Source organism: Lutra lutra, chromosome 16, assembly GCF_902655055.1.
Source record: "Lutra lutra chromosome 16, mLutLut1.2, whole genome shotgun sequence".
NCBI classification, from domain to species: Eukaryota; Metazoa; Chordata; class Mammalia; order Carnivora; family Mustelidae; genus Lutra; species Lutra lutra.
This window is the reverse complement of record NC_062293.1, coordinates 48,932,296-48,952,401: the sequence shown is the minus strand read 5'-3', so window position 1 is coordinate 48,952,401 and position 20,106 is coordinate 48,932,296. Positions and strand designations below refer to the sequence as shown.

At 51.8% G+C, this 20,106-nt stretch overlaps 1 protein-coding gene across 8 annotated transcripts; it reads left to right on the top strand.

Annotated features, from left to right (window-relative positions):
• Nucleotides 1-638: 638 nt before the first annotated feature.
• FLCN (folliculin) lies at nt 639-19,986 on the top strand. 8 transcript variants are annotated; one of them, XM_047706972.1, is made up of 13 exons: nt 873-1,027; nt 2,249-2,408; nt 5,710-5,982; nt 7,372-7,518; nt 9,018-9,239; nt 10,658-10,818; nt 12,122-12,213; nt 13,777-13,967; nt 15,484-15,597; nt 16,403-16,526; nt 17,492-17,623; nt 17,728-17,833; nt 18,698-19,986. In XM_047706972.1, the coding sequence occupies exons 3-13, from the start codon at nt 5,734-5,736 to the stop codon at nt 18,897-18,899; spliced, it is 1,740 nt and encodes a 579-aa protein (XP_047562928.1). In that variant the 5' UTR covers nt 873-1,027; nt 2,249-2,408; nt 5,710-5,733; the 3' UTR covers nt 18,900-19,986. The 8 variants fall into 8 exon arrangements, with proteins under 8 accessions (XP_047562926.1, XP_047562928.1, XP_047562927.1 ...); XM_047706971.1 differs by having other exon boundaries at nt 873-1,076; XM_047706970.1 differs by lacking the exons at nt 873-1,027; nt 2,249-2,408 and adding an exon at nt 639-866.
• Nucleotides 19,987-20,106: the final 120 nt, after the last annotated feature.

The window sequence follows — 20,106 nt, the reverse complement described above, 5'->3', positions numbered from 1 at the left end:
AAGGTGGCAGCACCGACTCGCAGCCCCAACGAATTTCCTGCTGTCCGGGGTGCGATTCAAGTCCCTCTGGCTCTTCCCTCAGAGGGCCCACATCACATCATGCATGCACCGAGGGCTTCAAAATTAATCTTTAAGTGGACAGGCTGACTAACAGGCGCCCAGGTGTTAAAAATATGTACTACTTAATAACCGACTCATAGTTTTAAAAACCCCGGACGGATTATTGTTCGGGTAGGCGAGTGTGCCACGCACATGCGCAGTCAGCCGGCCCCCCCCAACCCGAGTTACCCACCTAGCTTCCCAACAGCGTCGCCCGGTAACCTCACGTCACGTGACGGCCCCTCCCGGCCACCTGCCTGCACGTCCCACAGAAGACGGGTTTCATCGGCAATTTAATGAAAGCCAAAGGTGAAACCACAAGCTGTTGCCCCGCTCTTTATAAAGTCGAGACGTTATGTTTCTTTTCCTATTCGATGTGGACCTCGTGTACTGGGCTGGCTACATTTTCCCTCAAATCTCTTTTTTAAATGTTTTTTAATTTTAAGTATTCCACCCCCCGCCTTGAAATGGTTTCCTCCACTAGCCCGGCCGGTGCGGCTGGAACCATTCCGTACTCCTCGGTGGGTGGAGGCGCGGAAATCGGGCGGCGGAAGAGGCCGGTGTCGGGCAGCCGCTTCAGGTTCCCCGCCAGAGTTCGGAGTTGTCCGGCTCTCGTGGTCTTCTTAGGTGTGCGGGCTGGACAAGGCCTCCCCTCGCTTTGCGGTGCAGAGGCGCGCCTGGCCAGCCCGCGGGCCCCCCCGTGGGGTGGGCGGATGGTACGTTCCGCCAAGTCACGCGCTTCGGGCTCAGCGCCGACGCGGTCCCGGGTGAGTGAGGCGGCCGGGACCGGAGCTGAGGCTTCCTGGGCGGACGGGAGGTGCGGGGGGCTCGCGAGGCCAGGCTGGCGTTCCGGCGGGGCTGGGCGCCCGGGGAACGACAGGCTCGAGGAGGGCACGCAAGGCGGGTCCTGTGAGGAAGACGCTGTCAGGTGCGCCGCGGCCGGAGCGCCTGAGCCGGGCTCTGAGCTCTCCCCACAGGTGGGAATTCGGCTCTGCCGCGCCCAGAGGGGGTTAGTGCCCGTGCGGGAGCGAGTCCCCGGAGCGGCCACCTGGCTTGTCCAGGTCGTTCGAACCCGGGCTGTGGAGCGGCTTCGTGGAGGTTGAGGAGAGCCTGGCTTCCGGGAGGAGGGTTTAGGAAGGGACGGGTCGTGGCGGCGGGCGGGAGTCGCTGGGGGCGAGGAAGGGGAATGGCTAGGGCCTGAGGGCCTTGGAGAAGCCTGACAGCCTTCGGGGTAGCTTTGGGGCACCACCGCTCTTCGAGCTGGTGTGCGGTGTTGGTGACCGGGGTGCTTAGGGGCCAGAGTGGAAGAGGGTGGCTAAGAACCTGAGATGTAGGGTGGGGGGCAGATCCACGGACGGTAAAGGGATGAGGAACGTGACCTGGGTTTAGACCCCATCAGCGTCGTTGATTCGTTCCTTTTTTTTTTTTTTTTTTAAGATTTTGTTTATTTATTTGACAGATCACAAGTAGTCAGAGAGGCAGGCAGAGAGAGGGAGGGAAGCAGGCTCCCCGCTAAGCAGAGAGCCGGATGTGGGGCTTGATCCTGGGACCCTGGGATCATGACCTGAGCCAAAGGCAGAGGCTTAACCCACTGAGCCACCCAGGTGCCCCGATTCCTTCCGCTTTAATGTTGCCAGGAGACTGCACCCTCGGCTGTCCGTTCCGGCCCCCCCTCCCCCCCAGGTTTTGCCTTGCCTCTGGTTTAGGAAAGAGGGTGTGTGTCCGGACTCCTTTTCTCCCAGGCTGGCGTTCTGATGCTGGCACTCTGATGAAGTGATAGGCCCAGATCAGTGCTCTCTGGGGCGGGTAGGAGACCACATTTCTCTCCAGTTTGTGGGTCTTGTTGGACACAACCTTATCACCTGGAGGAAAGTATTTACCCAAAGACTGGCGCATTGTGGATTGAGGTTCCAGGTGATCAGCAGCAGCCACTGGAGGCAGAGAAGTAGGAGGAAGGAGTTTGCTGAAAAGAGGTGCTGCTTCTCCAGCCCGTGGACAGCTGGCACCACCCATGGTGTCCAGCCAGGGTGGCAGTAGGGACTCCCTGGCACAGCAGGGAAAGTGCTCCCGGCATTGGATTATCAACGTTGTTATGAAGAGATTGAGAAATAGTGGCACGTGACCGTGTTTGCTCTTCGCGTGTCATCAGGGAACTTCATGAACAGAAATCCAGGTGAAGCTGGTAGAAATATTGGAGCCACGGCGGTGTGAATAGGTTTGAGTTGGAAGTCATCCCCTGTGGAACGTTTACCCTTGGACTTGCTGGGATCCAGCTGCTGACCTAATGAGAGTCCCCTGAAGAAGACTAGGTAATGAAGCAGCGGGGAATTCTGGGGCTCGTTGCTGGCTAAGAGCTGTTGTGATGCTGTGTTTATTGGCAAAGTACTCTTTGAGCCTCCATGGTCCTATGAGAAGACCACAGAGGAAGTGAGAATGAAATAGACCCAGGGCCAGGCCAGCACCATGGAAAGGGCCCCACCCCTTTGAGGTATTTGGGTCTTGCTTTGAGTATAAAGTTGAAGGGATGGGGGCAGATTGCTGCTGCTGCTTTGGATTCTGGAAAGCTCGTTAGAAGGAAGGGAAGCACTGTTAGGCGTACTCAAGCCAGTTCATTTTCTTCCGTAAACATCTGGTACAGATTGGAAGTGGGCTGGGTAGAGGAACTGACCACCTGCTACTCCGAATTCTGTTGCGTGTGTTGTGGGGTTAACGTGACAGAGGTGCGGGTTGGCCTCTGTTTCTCAGCTTAAGGGTAGTTGTCAGGATAAGAAAGATGTTTGACATCATCTGGCACGTAAAGGCTGGAGACAGGCTTTTTTCCGTGTGGTTTTGGAGGTAAGTGATACCTCCCTGTCTTCCACTAGCTGTCTGGGGCTGTGGTACTCCTGACCGGAACTGCTTTTCTTTAAAAAAAAAAACAGAACAAAAAAACTATTAACGAAAGTCTGCCGTGTTAACCATGGATGCTGAGAGGTAGCTTAGCGACCTCACCTCTGGTCTGTCCATCCCATTCCAGGAGGAGGGAGACTTGTAGGCCTAAGGTCTGAAGGGTTAACTTGGCATGGTGCTGCCAGGGCAGTCCCTCGTAACCTGAAGTAGGAAGGATTAGGACCTAACGTTTGTCAATATTTTGTACCTTTAAAAGAAGTCAATATGTTTAAAGAAGTCCTTTATGAAATAATGCTGTAGGGGTGCAGAAGTTCAGCTCAGAGTTCGGCTGCAGTGCCAGTTTGCTATCACTGTGCAGAAAGCAAGAAGCCTGCTAAGCCATTCAGAGCCTCGGGAACCCCCAAACCGGGTCTGATTTTAAGTTGGCAGTAAGCTGCTTGATGGTGGCTCTTCAAGTAAGCTGCTAAGTGCCTTGCTCTTAGAATCTGCTTTTTTTTTCCCCTCTTACCTAGAATGTCAGGCCTTAGAGCTGCAGTGTGGCCGCTGCTCCCCTGCACAACTCATTTGGACATGGCCTTGTGCTCTTGTCTAGGTGGGATGGTACACACATAATTTTGCTGAGCATAGAGGCTCGTGTCGGTGCTCTACGGTAAACAGGGTGCACCCTTCGTCTCGTGCCATGTTCGCGCGGGTGTTTTGCTGGAGGGAACCTTATTTCCCTTTTATGCCTCTGAAGGGAAGACGCGGCCTCTCCAGGTTTAATTCCTCTGCCTTTGGGTCTCAAAGCTTCTTCCTCTGGGATTCCTGCTCCATTGTTGGTTGCCTCGCTCCTCTTCCACAGCACATGCTTAAGCCATCATTTTCCTTGATCTCACCAGAGTGAGCCTGGTGGAACCTCTGTTTAAATTTGGCTGTTTGATAAAATCTTAAAAAAAAAAAAAAGTGAATTTGGCTTATTTGGGTCTCATGACACTAGGTGCTCAGAATCCGGTGTTCCCATGCTTGTGCTCTTGAAGCTGTCCTGCCCATAGATATCTTTGAGGACCTCTCTGCTTTCTGTGGCAGCGACTGTCCTCTCTCCACGGGCAGCTCCTAAACCCACTCATCTTCAGTACACACCCCTGGTGTGTGTCAGGAACTAGACCCCCACCCCCACCTTAGGGAAGGTTCATGCAGGGGAAACATGAGCGATACAGTTTCCAGGAGAACTGACATAAAGCGGAGGAGGGGAGAGAGTGATGCGTTGTAAGTGGGCAGCTGTTCTGGGGAGCTGGTTTGGGAGGCCTGTCAACAGGGACGTGTGAAGAAGTGAGTGGTGAGATGGTGAGTCAGGCAGGTCTGTGGAGTGTCCTGGACCTTCGTCCTCCACCAGCCCTCTCTACTTCTGTGGTCCAGAATCTCCATGGAGCTCTCAGGACTTTCCGGCTAAATGTCCTGCTGTCTCTCAAACTCTGTCCTCTGCCCACCTCTCTCTAGGAGTATCTTGTGCCCCAGCTCTCCCTGCGTGCCAGGCACCCGCAAGTCCCCCTCTGATCCGCCTGCCTGACTCACATCAGCCCAGCTGACTTTGTCTTGAGTTGTCTGTTTTGTGTTGGCCTCTAGCTGTTCCCATTGTCACTCGAGCTCCAACCCCTTCCTCAGGAGCACAGTCGGGAGCAGCGGTGGTCATGTCAGCTGAGCGATGGTCTTCAAGATGCCGGGTGGGTGGCAGAGTTAGCGAGCAGCCTGGAGAAGGGAGTCTGCTGGGAGGATGCGGTAATGGACAGACCATGTGGGGTTTTGAGGATGCAGTCACCTGCGACTTGCTCCCCAACTTCGGGAGCACTGGGTTCGGGTTTCTGGGCAGGTGTGTCTTACTGTCACGCCTTGGTCACACCCATGTCGGAGAATGAGGACAGAAGATATCTTCTTTGGCTGCACAATGGGGGAGAGGGTCCCCAAAAGAGAAGGGTTGAATCCTGGCCACTGTCTAGTACTCACATTTATCATATTTTTCATCAGAACCTATCAGAGACTCTACAGTCTGAAGAAAATCAGTGTTCACTGTGGCCTAGAAGGGTCCCTAAAGTCCACCTCCTTCTAGTCTTCTGCCCTTATCCCCCAGCTGTAGACACACCCCTTGACATGCCCCCTCCTGGGCCCCATGGCTCCCTTCTTCCCTTCAGCTCTCAGAGAGCCCCTGCGTCCAAAATCACATCCCACCTCCTCCAGTGAGTCTCCCCCCACCCCCACCTGCCATACATTTCTTCCCAAAGCTGTCACCACAGGAGAGCAAGCAGTTTGTCATGTGTCCCTCCCCTCCTAGAAGGTAAGAGCCATGAGGGCAGTATCATACCACCCAGCACAGCAGCTGTTGATAGAGTAAATGAGTCTCTCCAGACCCCCTTGATCTGTGTCATATTTGCCGCATTGTCCCTCATTCTTGTGTCCTTCTCTGGGCTGGACACCTCCTAGCCCTGTCGCAGCTCTGACTGAAGGGTTTTCTGTGTGATCCTTGATCGTCCTCTCCCTCCTCCACTGCAACCCCTGGTAGACAGGGACTGTGTTCTGTCTGCTGAGGCCGGCTGGCTGGCTAGGTGGGTGGCCGGGTGACCCGCCTTGCTGGCCGGGAAGCCTGCTGATGACACCCGCCCAGTCCCTGTGCTCCAGAGCAGCAGGTGCATTCTGTGGCGTGAACAGAGGCTGGCCGGCTGATGGTGTTTCCTCTCCTCCCCCACGCAGGCCTCCTGCTGTCTCCAGGACACCATGAATGCCATTGTCGCTCTCTGTCACTTCTGTGAGCTCCACGGCCCCCGCACTCTCTTTTGCACGGAAGTTCTGCACGCCCCGCTTCCTCAGGGGGCTGGGAATGGGGACAGCCCTGGCCAGGGCGAGCAGGCCGAGGAGGAGGAAGGCGGCATTCAGATGAGCAGTCGGATCCGTGCTCACAGTCCGGCGGAAGGGGCCAGCGCAGAGTCCAGCAGCCCAGGACCCAAAAAGTCAGACATGTGCGAGGCAAGTGCCCCTCAGGGTGTTGGAGATGTTTCTTTTTTGCCTGGGATTCATGCTGATGTTGTGAATTTGACCTGGAGGGTGGTCAGGAGACCCTGTGGAACTTAACCATGGACATGACCTCACAGAAAAGCGTGCGCTTCCCGTGATGTGTGCAGACCATTCTTTGTGGGCCCTGTGGAATGTGATCACTTCTCTCTGTGTCTCTGTAGTTCTTTCCCGTGATCCCAGCTTTAGCTTTTTCCACCCGTCCTGTGCCAGCAGTTGACGCAATTGACAGTTGCCATTTGCTTTTCGGCCCTTCCCTCTGCATGCTCCCGTCTACACATTGGCCCATCCTTGGCTCCACTTCCTTCAGTCCAGTGTCTTGGGAAGCGTCCTCCTCTTGGGGGCCTGGCTATTACTTTCGGTGTCATTGTGTGAGCTCTAGGGAATGAAGTTGAAGTTCCCTTAACAGGCTGCTGCTTTTTGTGACAGACCTGGGTTGGGCCCTGAAATCAGGAATGGTGTTAGACCTGCCACTGCAGGGCGGACGGGAGTCTAGCTGCTGTAGCTCGGTTGCACTGAGAAGCAGACCGCATGCACAAGATTGCTCTTTTTATTGCTGGACACACCTGTGAGGCAGCAGAAGATGGGGAGAGCCTTGCCGCTTCGAGCCAGTCTGACATCTGTGCAGGAGAGGAAGGAAGGAAAGAGAGTGCTGGACTGAGAGAGTCCTTGAGCTGGCATTGCCACAGGAAGGGTCCCGCATCTCACAGGGAGGGGCTGGCCTCATCCCATCTTGTGCGCTCTCTGGGTGGGGGTAGCCTCTGGGATGTGTGGCCTCAGTGCCAGTGGTGGTGGCTTCCGGGGGGTGGGGGGCAGCAGCCAGGGCCGCCAGTCCAGTCCACTCCCTAGCACAGGCTCTGAGTTTGTGTTCTCAGGGTGCCACACCCCAGGGAATGCAGGCAGCCTCCTGAGGCCCCTGCGAAGTTGTTGTGTCAGGACCAGGGACAGAGGCTCGCACACTCCCTGTGTGAGCCGCTTTGCAGCCCTGGTCCTCAGCTTTGCCTTCTGTAAAGTGAGGCTTCTTGCTGTAATTATCACATAGGGTTGTGCTGTGGGTTAAACGAGACGGTGTATGCAGAGCCCTTCATAACAGCTGCTACGTAAGTGCGCAGGAGATCCAGTCTCTTCCTCATACTCTGACATTTCATACCTGTACGTTGACGGTCTTTGTGATCTGTGTGTTCGGTTTTCTATTCGGGAAACATTGAAATCTTGAGAAGCGTAACTCTAGAAGGCAGTTATTTTTATGTGAAAATAGATTGGGTTTTTTTTGTTCAGGTGTGCATAAGAAAGTTTGTTTCCTGCTCCTTGACTAATTGGTTTTCTTCTCCTTCTCGGTGGCAGGGCTGCCGGTCCCTTGCTGCCGGACATCCTGGGTATATCAGCCATGATAAGGAGACCTCGATTAAATACGTCAGTCACCAGCACCCCAACCACCCCCAGCTCTTCAGCATTGTCCGCCAGGCCTGCGTGCGGAGCCTGAGCTGTGAGGTGAGCCCCGTGACCCTGGAGGGAGCTCTGTGGGAACATCACACACTCTCCCAGATGCCCTGGACAGGTTCAGTACCAGTTACAGGAAAGAAGGCAGAGGTCAGTCCTTCACAAAGAGGACGGGGTGATCAGTGAGTAGGGAGCGCGCAGCAGCCCCGGTTCTCTCGAACTCCAGAGTAAGTTGGGCTAGACTTCAGTGTTCTGAATGGTTGCTAGCTTATCATTCAAGCACCAGACTTTCGTTATCTCAATTCTTTTTTTTTTTTTTTAAGATTTTATTTATTTGTCAGAGAGAGAGAGGGAGAGAGAGCGAGCAAGCACAGGCAGGCTGAGTGGCAGCAGAGGCAGAGGGAGAAGCAGGCTCCCTGCCGAGCAAGGAGCCTGGTGTGGGACTCGATCCCAGGCCACTGGGATCATGATCTGAGCCGAAGGCAGCTGCCCAACCAGCTGAGCCACTCAGGCATCCCTCGTTATCTCAATTCTTGATGAGTATATTTCTAAGACGTTAACTGTTTCTAGGTTATGTGGTTATCATCTCCATCATCATCATATGCTTTACTGGGTCACCACGTATACCTCCTGAAGGGTGAATCAGTTTGTTCCTAAACTACCTGGGTCCTCTTGTTGAATTCAAGTCTTAGCTTTTATATTTTTTTATTTTCTGGGTTTTTTTAGATTGATTTATTTATTTTAGAAAGAGAGAGAAAGTGCAGGTGTGTGCACGCATGATTGGGAGGGGAGAGAGGGAGAGAATCTCAAGCAGACTCCATGCTGGACATCAAGCCCGATGCAGGGCTTGATCTCACAACCCTGAGATCATGACCTTTGCTGAAACCAAGAGTCAGAGGCTCAACCGACTGTGCCACCCAGGTGCCCCTTAGCTTTTCTGTATCTATCTGTCAGGAAGAATTCATGATTCAAGTACAAATCTTCCCTTCTCCGTACTCACCTGATGGGACACACTGAGCCCTCCTCACAGTTCTAACGTATGGTGGCAGGGTGCCTGTCTTCAGCTGGTTCCCTCTGGTTTCCTGCTGCTAATCTGCTAGAAGCAGATAATTGTGTGACTTGTGTGTGATGAGTGAACGTGTCATGAGGGAAACCTAACTTCTGTCCTATAAGTAAAGTATACAAATTTTATTGTATGGACTACAGTGACTACTCTGACCTTCCCCACTGTATTCTGAATGAGTGATGTTGGCAGATTGGAGTCCAGAATAGATAACAATACTTGAACAGGAGTTTTTCATGGCTCAGGGTAGGAAAAAGTCATGAACCTACTTGACTGGCCCTTGCAATCCATGGTAATAAATGTTATCTTTAGAAAGTTTGATCCCAGGAGCAGATGAAAGCAGTTTTCTTGTCTTGTCCCCACCTCCCCCACTCTTCCCATAATTAATGCTAGTTACTTAATGCAGAAAGCTAGGTTAGAGAAGGAGGGGTTGTGTCACTAGAGCAGGTACAGGACTGTGTCCTGCAATGGCTGTTGATTTTCACAGGTCTGCCCTGGCCGGGAAGGCCCCATCTTCTTTGGGGACGAGCAGCATGGTTTCGTGTTCAGCCACACTTTCTTCATCAAGGACAGCCTGGCCAGGGGCTTCCAGCGCTGGTACAGCATCATCGCCATCATGATGGACCGGATTTACCTCATCAACTCCTGGCCCTTCCTGCTTGGGAAGATCCGAGGGATCATTGATGAGCTGCAGGGCAAGGCGCTCAAGGTGACCCCACGTGGAGGGAGCGTGGGTGGCAGTGGGGGAGGAGCCTGGCACTGACAGGGTCAGGGCGCGGGTGGTTTTATGATCTCCGGGTCTGGCGGCTGTTTCTCTGTCTGAATTGTGATCTTCGGACTTCAGAGTCGGGCTGTGGCCGTCAGTCCTGCTTGCTTCACTGGGCTCTCTCGAGTCCACTGTTGTCCCCGTTCTTGTTCGGCTCTGGCTTCTTCGTTGCACTCACATGTCCTGCTTCCTCCCTGGCGTCTTTGCTTCCTCTGACCATCATCTGAAAGCCTGTGCATGAGTCGTGTTGTAGACCCATCGCCAGCGTAGACCTCTAGCTGTGGCCTCGCGTCTCTCAGAATGGGCCAGGTTATGCTATGATGACAAACAGCCTCCAGACCTCAGTGGGTTAAAACCGCAGGATTCGGGGGGTTTTTTGTTTGTTTTGTTTTATTTGGGTGTTTTTTTTGTTTTGTTTTGTTTTTTTTATATTAGAATCAAGAACTTTAGTTGTTGTTTTTTTTTTATATTTTTTTTTAATTTTTTATAAACATATATTTTTATCCCCAGGGGTATAGGTCTGCGAATCGCCAGGTTTACACACTTCACAGCACTCACCATGGGTGTTTTTATTTTTTATGTTTTGTTTTTTGTTTTGATAGAGCAGGGTGGGAGCAGAGGGAGAGAGAGAATCCCAAACAGCCTCCATTCCCAGCTAGGAGTCTGACCCAGGGCTCGATCCCACAACCCTGAGATCATGACCTGAGCCAAAATCAAGAGCTCAACCGACTGAGCCACCAGCGCTGACAGTTTATTGTTTGTTGTTTGTCGGTCGTATTTGTTTGTTTGTCGGTGTTGGTTTATTGTTGTCGGTCGTATTTTGGTCCGTTGCAGGGACTGGGAGACCTGCTCATTGTAGTCAGCCCAGCAGGTGAGGCGGCAGCCATGTTGGAAAGTTGTGGATTTCCCTGCGACAGGGCATAGATGGAGCTGGAGGGCCTCGTTTCTCTCTCACCTCAGTGCCAGGACGGGGCACATGTCCCCCCCCATCCCCCCACACACAAGGTCTTGCAGTGAAAGCCTCCATGTGCTGGGATGGGGGGAGACTGGAAGTGTGTGGAGAACAATGGTAGTGACCATGCAAGCATGTGTGCCTCCCGAGTACCCGGCAAATGCCTGGTGCGTTGGTTGTGGAATAGGGTACAGGAGAAACCGGTGGCTTGTAATCAAGCTATGAGGCAGAGACCATTCTTTTTGGAATGAGGGAACCGCTGGCACTTTCTGTGCCCTGCATTAGGACAGCAGAACAGGACAGAGTCTTCCGGAGCAGGAGCCAGGAAGTTGGCTGTGAATGAGCTGGCTTTGCGCTGCTCCGCTGTCTTTGTTCGGTTCAAAAACCGCCCCTTCCCTTTGCATTTTAGGTGTTTGAGGCAGAGCAGTTTGGCTGCCCACAGCGCGCCCAGAGGATGAACACGGCCTTCACGCCCTTCCTGCACCAGCGCAACGGCAACGCGGCCCGTTCGCTGACATCCTTGACAAGCGACGACAATTTGTGGGCATGTCTTCACACCTCCTTTGCTTGGTAACGAGATTTGCAGTCTTTTAGCGCCCGTTAGAATGAGAGCAGTAATTGGTTCGTTGCTGCATGAATCTGGGGAAGCCATTGCTGGCTGAGTTCCCTGAGTGCCCTGTGCTGTGTACCTGCCAGTGGGTGCTGACTGCGTCCTCCTTCTCCTCTGGGCCTCTTCTCCCGGGCACGTGGAAAATGGATTTAGGTGGCACTCCCTTCCCCGTGTGTTTAAGGTGATGCTCTTGCACTGAAAGCAGTGATCTCCCTTTCTTGTCTCCAGCAACAAACTTTTCTCTCACACAGTGTTGTGGGTCAAGGATTTGGGATTGACTGGCCTGGGTGGTTCTGGCTGAGCTTCTCAGGGGTTTGTCATTCGGGGCTGCAGTTGTCCAAGGTTTGCTGTACCCTGGCAGCTTGGTGTGGGCTGCTAGGGCCCTTCCAGCACAGGCTGTTAGGAGTGTGCTGTGGCGCTCTGACCTGCCTAGTCAGGAGGAAGGGATTGTCTCTGTCTTCCGACAGTCGCCACAGTCTGTCCTCTGGCCTCAAGATTGTTTCTCTTCCTTCCATTGCAAGATGTACCTCTTCCAGAGACGCCCTCAGATCCTCCTCCTCGTGCAGCCGTGGCTCTACATCGTCTAATTCGGTTCTGCGTGCTTGTCATCTATTTCGGTTCTGGGTGCAGAGGAGGCGCCTCAAACGGAGGTCTTTGAGGGAAGCTCCTGAGGACCTGCGAACTAAAGAGTCTCTGTCTCCCATGCTGACATAAAATCATCTGGAGAGGTTTTCAGACCCAAAATAGAAGAAATAATACAATGAGCTGCATTCCTTCATCATCTAGCTATAGTGGTTGCCAACATTTCACTGCTTTTTCTGTCCCCTTTTTTCGGAAATATTTTTTAAAGCAAATCTTAGTTGTAGCATTTCAAATGTAAAATCGTATCCGACAAAACTGACAAATTCCTTAGCATCATCCAGCCCGATCCATATTTGGTTTTCCTGTTTTGCCTCAGGATTGAGTTTTCAGGTGGGATCAGGTCACCAGTGCACAGTGCGCACCTTGTGTACTTAAGTCTGGAGCGGTTTCTCTGATGCCTCTGCCATGGGTTTCCCCAGAGCTTTTGTTGGAGGACCAGAGTCCTTTGTCGTGTAGAATTGTCCTTTTGGATTTGGCCAATTCTGTGTTTGTGGTGTGTGCAACATGATCTTTTGTGCCCATATTTTCTGTGAACGAGGATTGCCATCAAAAGGTGTGATAGGCTTCAGGTTCCCTTTTCGTCAGGCAAGAAGACATCACAGGTGGTGGTCTGTTCTACAGGCTCCTGAAGGCGTGCGGCAGCCGGCTGACTGAGAAGCTCCTGGAGGGCGCGCCCACTGAGGACACCTTGGTCCAGATGGAGAAGCTTGCAGGTGAGCCGGGAGTGCTTGTGCTGCACGTCTCTGCCTGCGGAGGCTGTCGGGGCCGTCTCGCAGCCACCCGGCCCTCCACCCTGGTGACGGGGACCCTAGGATCAGTAACCCAGGGGGAGCATCTGCAAGAGCTTGACCTTTAGCCTTAGTGTTTTTACTGGAGTTTCCTGGGTCCTTTTCCTTGACAGTCACGTGAAGGAATCTACCACCCTGGGCAACCCGGGAAGGTCTGCTATTTAGGGCCGCTAGGCTGTGGAGAAGATGGGTTGATGGAGGGTTTCGTCCCTGTTTTAGGATCCCCAGGTTTTTGCCCTCTCTAGACACTTGAACATAACAATAAAGTGTTATGCTTTAGGTAGACCCAGGGTTTCCATCAAGGGTGGTTCCCAAGCCTCACCAATGTCTGGGTAGTGCTCCCCAGGTTTTTGATCAGAGCTCTGTGTCTGGGGTTCAGGATCCTGTGTGTTTTAAGTAACTGCGCAGGGGTGTGCACAGTAACTGCTCTGGTGTGCACAGGCCTAGGAACCTCTGGTCTCGGCCCTGTCTGTGGTCTTCCTCCGGAGATGATTTGATTCTTGGTGACCTAGGTCAGCAGCCTCAGTGTTGGGGTTGGGTAAACCAGATTTGCAATGTGCGTTGTGTGTAGTGTGTTACTAATAACACTTGACATGCTACGGGTCGCAAATAATTGGCCTTCTTAATGAATTGGAGCTGTTTCCAGGTTATTCCCGCACTCAGGTGACTTTACGTGCACTTGGATTCAGTGTGCTTTCCTGAGGGCGAGAAACGGAGTAGTTTCAGCGAGGGCAGAGTATGCTCCGAAAGACAAAACCTTTGCAATGTACCTTCACACCCTCGCAGATCAGTGGGGCCTAGAACCATTTACTGAGATTTCAGACTTCTAGGCTAGTGAAGATGGCGTGGATAGTCTGTTGGTGGGAGCTTCTGGGAAGGATACATGTGCAGGCACGCAGGGCTCTGTCATGGGCTGGACTGTATTTTAGGTCGAAGCACACACTTTGGATTTGGACAGATCTGGCTTTAGATCTTGACTCTGCTGCTTTCATGCATTCTGTGTGACCAGACAAGGCCTCCTCCCTGTGGATCTCATTGGGATCATGGAGAGATGTCCTTATTTGTGGTTGTCACAGAGATTCATGGGAATAACAAATATTTCTTTATCTGTAAAATGCGGAGAGTAGTACTGACCTCAGGACAGTTGAAAGGATGAAATGAAATAATGTGTGGAAGCCTTTAGAATAGCTCCTGAATGAGGAAGTGTGCAGTGACCGAGCTAGGCTCTTGACATTGCTTTGAATTATCCCACGGTCCTGAACAGCTCGTAGTCTCATGGTGCCCGCTTCATAGTGCAGCGTGAGGCTCTGGGCTAAGTGAATAAACAGACTGATCCCTCCCCACTCCCCCCAGGGCTCCGAAGACAAGCGGTCTAGGTAGCTGACCCAAACCAGCAATCAGGAGTGCCTTGGGCTAAGGTGGACACCACGACACTGTCACATCCAAGGACCGCATGTTTCATAAATGTCTTTGTGGTCTGTCTTGCAGACTTGGAAGAGGAATCCGAAAGCTGGGACAACTCTGAGGCTGAAGAGGAGGAGAAAGCTCCTGTCCTGTCAGAGGGTGCCGAAGGGCGGGAGCTGACCAAGTGCCCGACAGATTCATCCTTGCTCTCAGACTGTGGAAACTGGCAGTCCCGGAAGTTGTCTGTCTTTAAGTCCCTTCGGCACATGAGGCAGGTAGGTGACCGAGGGGTGGACCCGCCTTCAGAAACTCTGGAGAAGAGCCCAATCCCCACCTTCTCATCCAGCACACTTTGTCCTTTAGGCCCATGACGTTCAGACCCAGTGGGGACTGACTGGTTAGGAATAACCAGAAACCCTCAGTGGCTGGCCAAAGACAGCTGGGGCCATCTGGGTTGCCTTGGCCACAGGCACAGTGCTCCCCTTCTAGTGATGACTAGGTGTCTGTTTTACAGAAAGCCCGCATGGTTGACTTCTCATGGTCCTTCCTCTGATCTTGTCACGCTGGAACCTTTTAAAGGCAGCCCTGTTCAGAGCACTGTTGCTTTGCATGCAGCATTGGACGCTTAGCAGACTGGAAATGCTGGCCCTTCGTACAGTAGATTGGGGAGAATCTGATATCCAGCCATAGGAATTGCACCCAAACAGTGGCATGTCCTTGAATACAGAGAGGAAAGCATCCACTGTATCATGCAGGCTGGTACGCATGTTCGTATACACGCAGGCTGGAGACACGAGTCTCACACAGCGGTGTCGGCCATGGTTATATTTGGTCAGGCAGGAAGAGAAGATAAGATTACAAGGGCAGCCCCTTTTCCTGTTTCTCTGTGACTGTTTTTACAATGAGCATGAGTTTTAACAAAAGATAGTTATTTTCTTTTTGAAAAACAGAGTAAAGACTGATTTAACGGCAGATGCTCTGTGGGCCTTCTGAATGAGGAACGTTGACCCACCAAAATCATGTATTTGGCTAACTAAGATCATCCTTATCCATTGCTTACGTGGATTAAAGTTAGAAGGAATCTTCAGTCCCATGGGAGGTGGGAGTGTTTTGAAACTATAGCAGTTTTGTAAAGTATATTTCTAGCGTCCCTTTTTTTTTTTTTTAAAGCCACATTATAAGTCATAGAATAACAGACTGAACTCTCCAGAAACGGCAGTGTCAGAGAAGTTACAAAAAGTCAGGTGGAGAGAGGTACTGTTCTAGCATCAAACAGGACGGACAGCAGAATAAATGAAACAGTCATTGGTCCTCAGGTAATTCCTGGATTGAAAGAAAACAGCGATCAAGGACACCGTTAGAGAGTTGGGGCTGCGGATACTGGGTTGATGGCACATCTGTGTGGTATTTCTGGTGGTGGTGTGTACTGGGGTTCTGTGGGAGAGCCCTTGTCCGTCCTGGGTCTTGAAGTGCCATGCTGCTTGTCCCTAACTTGGAAATGATTTAGCAAAGTACTGAGAGAGAGAGAGAAAGCGAATGTTACAGATTGCTAACATGTTCTCTGCTTCGAGTTTTTAAAAATAAAATTGGGATCTTACAGTGTGCCAGGGCTTTGGGATCGGGCTGCCAGGGGCTCATCCAGACCTCCGCCTTCCTCCTCCTGACCACGGGCAAGTCAGCCGGTCCTTCCCTCTCATGACCCATCTTCCTTCACCGTAAAGAGAACACACAGATAACTTCAGTTGCACAAAAGAAAATTCAGGGCAGAATGCACTGAACTGTGTTTTTCAGGTTCTGGGTGCCCAGTCTTTCCGCATGTTGGCCTGGCATGTTCTCATGGGGAATCAAGTGATATGGAAAAGCAGAGACGCAGACCTTGTCCAGTCAGCTTTTGAGGTTCTTCGGGTAAGAGTAGCTTTTCTTGTAAGTATTTTGTAGTGGGACAGTGTTTGTCTGGTGGTTTTTTGTTTTTCTTTTTTTAAAATCCTGACGGTGGGTGTGAATGTTAGGATGCAGGGATGGCTCAGCCCAGACGTTCATGCCTGAATCTGAGATCCGTGCTTTTTCTGCACTGTTGAAAGTGGCAGTCATCAGTGGTGCTTATTTCCAGTGGAAGGAGTCTGTGCTGCCTTGGTACGAGTGATAAGTCCCCTGCCCCCACCCCCAGATCCCTCTAAGAAGCCATTGCATGGTTCACAGGTGCCCTAAAAGCAGCTTTGGGTCATCGCACATCCCTGTGCACAGAACATTCCTGATGAGTCATGTGGGTGCGTGTCTGCCATGGTGTCTGCACCTCAGAGGGGTCGTGGGTGCCAGGCCCAGGCCTGGCTGATGATGTTTATGTCCTCAGAAACCTTGTTCATGCCTGATATCTGCCTAGGCCTGTGAGGGCACAAAGTGAATATGCCAGAATACCTCAAAAAGTTTATAATTTCTTTGTGGGATGAGGGAAGAGACAGACATCTCAGAAGTCAAAGAATAATAGATTAACACCACAAAGCATGAGGTAGCACAAGTCCTATATGACCGATTGCCGGGTTAGGAGCTGGGGCCATGCGGGAGACACCCCAGTAGTGCCACGTGATCGGGAATGCCTTCTGGGAGGAGAGAGGCTTTGGCCCGAGCTGTGGAGGGCACGTGGGGTGTGGGTGATGGATTAGGGCGGGGGATGTTCAGCTGGTGCAGGTCTGTGTCACTGTGTCCTCTCTAGACGATGCTGCCAGTGGGCTGTGTCCGCGTCATCCCTTACAGCAACCAGTACGAGGAGGCCTACCGCTGCAACTTCCTGGGGCTCAGCCCTCACGTGCAGATCCCCGCCCACGTGCTGTCCTCAGGTATGTCCCTCTCCTGTCGGACCAAGCCCTGCACCTCAGGGCTCAGAAGTGGAACTGCATCTTAGCCATGGATCTGAGGACGCTGTCTGCTCAAGCAGGAGGACCAGTTTTCCTGGTGGCTTCGGGCCTCCGTTTTCTGTCTTTAAAACGGGTGAGGGTTGGACAGAACAGCCTCCGAGTGAGGGTAGCCTGCTGGGTGTGGTTCTCGGCAGAAGGCAGGTTAGAGTCACGGGAGTGGAAATAACACAGATGGGTGTCAGAGGTTTGTCGTGTTGTTACACTGAGTCAGTGATGACAAGATTCGGAAGGCAACTGTTTTCTTATATGTGCCTTAAATCCTATCCAGCCTTGACATTCACCAGTGAGAGCCAGGAATCTGACGAGCATCCTTTTCTTTTGGTTTGAGGAGTTCAGGAGTCCGCCTGGGTGTGAATCCCAGCCTCCCCCGGCGAGCCAGTGGCTTCTCCGAGCGCACTCTGAGAGATGGCCAGAAAGTTGACTGTCAGAGTGTTGGGCGCTCAGCAGTCCCGAGCTGCCATTCCGTTCAGTGTCCCAGGCTGGGTCTTGAGTCCCGGAGACACAGCACCTTTTTTTGGAACACAGGCTCCCGGTTTTGAAGATGAGCTTGAAATTCTTAACTAGTGTTGGCAGTGTGAGGGAAGCGCTTAGCAGTCTTTTTCCCTGTCGTAAGGTGGGACTGACACTGGGAGCCCCATCACGGGGCTATTTGGCATTAAGTGAGTTCAGATATATAATTAGTTACTGGAATGTAATACATTAACTGAGGCAAGAATTAATCCTTAACTCTACTGACAAACACACTGCAAGAGGTTTTCAGTGGCCAAGCATGAGAGAGGTGGGTTTCCACTCTTTGATGGGAGACGCCTTGGGAGGGGCAGCAGCAGGAAGCAGGTCCCTGCGGGGCACAGGCACGCTTCCAGCACCTGCACTTTGTGTTGCTGCAGAGTTCGCTGTCGTTGTGGAGGCCCACACAGCCCCCCGGTCCGGCCTCCACCCGGCCGGCTGCGAGGGGGACCAGTCCCTCAGCAAGTACGAGTTTGTTGTGACCAGTGGAAGTCCCGTAGCTGCGGACCGAGGTGGGTGCCGCCAGGCCGGCCGGCCTTTCAGCACGGTGAGTGGGGACGAGAGCGCTGAGTCTGCCTCTCGCTACCCCATGCTGACGACCCGCCCTTGTTCCCAGTTGGCCCCACCATCCTGAATAAGATGGAAGCCGCTTTGACCAACCAGAACCTGTCTGTGGGCGTGGTGGACCAGTGCCTCGTCTGCCTCAAGGAGGAGTGGATGAAGTAAGCACACCCATGCTGGCCCCTGGAGTCTGCTTCCTCAGCGGGGGGTGCTGGCCAGCCGGGAGCGTTGGGTTCGGCTGGCAAGAACCAGGAGCTGTTTTCAGAAAAAGCTGTGGCCTCCCTGAGAAATGGGGTAGAATAGAGGTTAAGAGCATGGGTTCAAGTAGCATCTTTGCCGCTGAGTGACTTTGTGCAGGGTCAGCACTTCTAGTCCTCAACGATGCTCCTGCGTGAGATGCCTGTGACACCTGCTTCCAAGAGAAGCAGTTATTTTTGCTGCTTAATTAACTTCAAAAATCTGAAAGCCAGGGGTGCCTGGGTGGCTGTGGTTGGTTAGGCGTCTGCCTTTGGCTCAGGTCATGATCTCAGGGTCCTGGGATCGAGTCTCGTGTTGGGCTCCCTGCTCAGTGGGGAGCTGCTTCTCCCTCTCATCCTTCTTCTCCCCCCACCCCCACTCATGCTCCGTTTCCATCTCTCTCAAGTAAATAAAATCTTTAAAAAAAAAATTTGAAAGCCAGATAACAGATGTTTCTTTTCTATTAAAGTTAACTAGTTACTTTATTTCCTTAATAAATTTTCGTCAGTAATTTTTAATCTAGTTCAGTCAGACATTGTCCTGATTCCCAGAAATACAGTGAAGCTGAGGAGCAACAAAGTCCTTAAATGAATTGAAAGAAAATGGGCTTTTCCCCCATTTTGAGGCAGTGGCCTTACGGCACAGGGTTAGAACTGCTGGGCCGGGGAGAGGTCCTGGAGCACGCAGCTGTGAGCGGCCACTCTGTGTGCTGGTCTTGAAGCCCTCAGGCCCTGAACTGTGGTGATTTTGCTGTGGCGTCTGAGAGTTGTGTTTTTGGTTTTTTTCAGCAAAGTGAAGGTCCTTTTCAAATTCACCAAGGTGGACAGTCGACCCAAAGAGGACACGCAGAAGCTCCTGACTATTCTCGGAGCATCTGAGGAAGACAATGTCAAGCTGCTTAAGTTCTGGATGACGGGCCTGAGCAAAACCTACAAGTCGCACCTCATGTCCACAGTCCGCAGCCCCACAGCCTCAGAGCCTCGTAATTGACCCCACTCTGCGAATCTGACCCCGTGTTCACCTTCAGAGAAGTGCTATCGCCATCTTTGCCACTGAGCTTACGGACGGGTCTCTGATAGCAATCGCAGACTGCTTTCGTCTCTGAACTGCAGGCATGGAGCCCTTTCCTAGCAAGCAGTGGAAACTTTCGGGGCCAGACTTTGCCCTCTGTGTGGGATTTGGACCCGGTGTAGTTTTCGGCACCCTTCCAGAAGCTATTTGAATTGCTCTAGCCCTGAAAAGGGCTGTGGGAGACATGGGACAGTGGGTCCCCTGTGTTTGAGCACCCCTGTGAGAGAAGACTGAGGAGAACGTGCATCTTACGGCTCTCAAGGATTTAGATCTCAAAATTTACAGGGGAACATGCCAGGCCAGTCCCAACCTGGGTATTTTGGCCGCAGTAGCAAACCTCTCAAGGTTTATGGTCGAACCTTTCTATTCTGAAATTCAAGACTTTTCCAGGTTTTATAATATGAATGCGTGTATGTCTTGGCTGCAGTTCTGAATTTTCATGTAGTCATTGCTAGCAGTCTGGTTTTGAGCTGGGAATGGCTTTTGGGGAGGAGTAGATGTTGCCTCATCTTTGGGATTCATGTTCTGGAACCATGTGACTACGAAGTCTTCTGGCCATGCTCTCCTGTGGTTGCTTTGACATCTCCCTGTGGCTTGCAGACAGGCCCCTGTTCCTTTTTACACAAAGATGATACTTTGCTGACATGTCAGATGGAGCCGTTTGACTTGCCTGACTCACTGGACGTGAAGTTTAGAGACCAACCATAGTTTTATTCCAAGTCACTTTGCCCTTTATTGCTTCTTTAAACATTTAGATTTGGCTACAGGTAACAATTTTCAGAGTATGGTGACTTAAGATAGTTTAATCATCCCAGTGTGCACTTTTAATAAGGATTCATGGCTTGGAGGGATTTTTCCAGCAATTTTGCTGATTTGTTTATAGTTTTTGTGTGTGTGTGTGTGTATTTGCTTAACTTATATTTAACATGGAAACTAAGTTTATATGACTGGGTATCTATCATGCAGGAACATTGAAACACAACAAAGATGTATTTTTATAAACTGTTGACTACATGGTTTTATTGATTTGATAACCTAGAATTTTCATGGGGTCAGTCACAAAATATTATGACTAAAGTAACACTGGTGATAGAACTATTTTGAAACTGAGGTCTGCTAAAGGGTT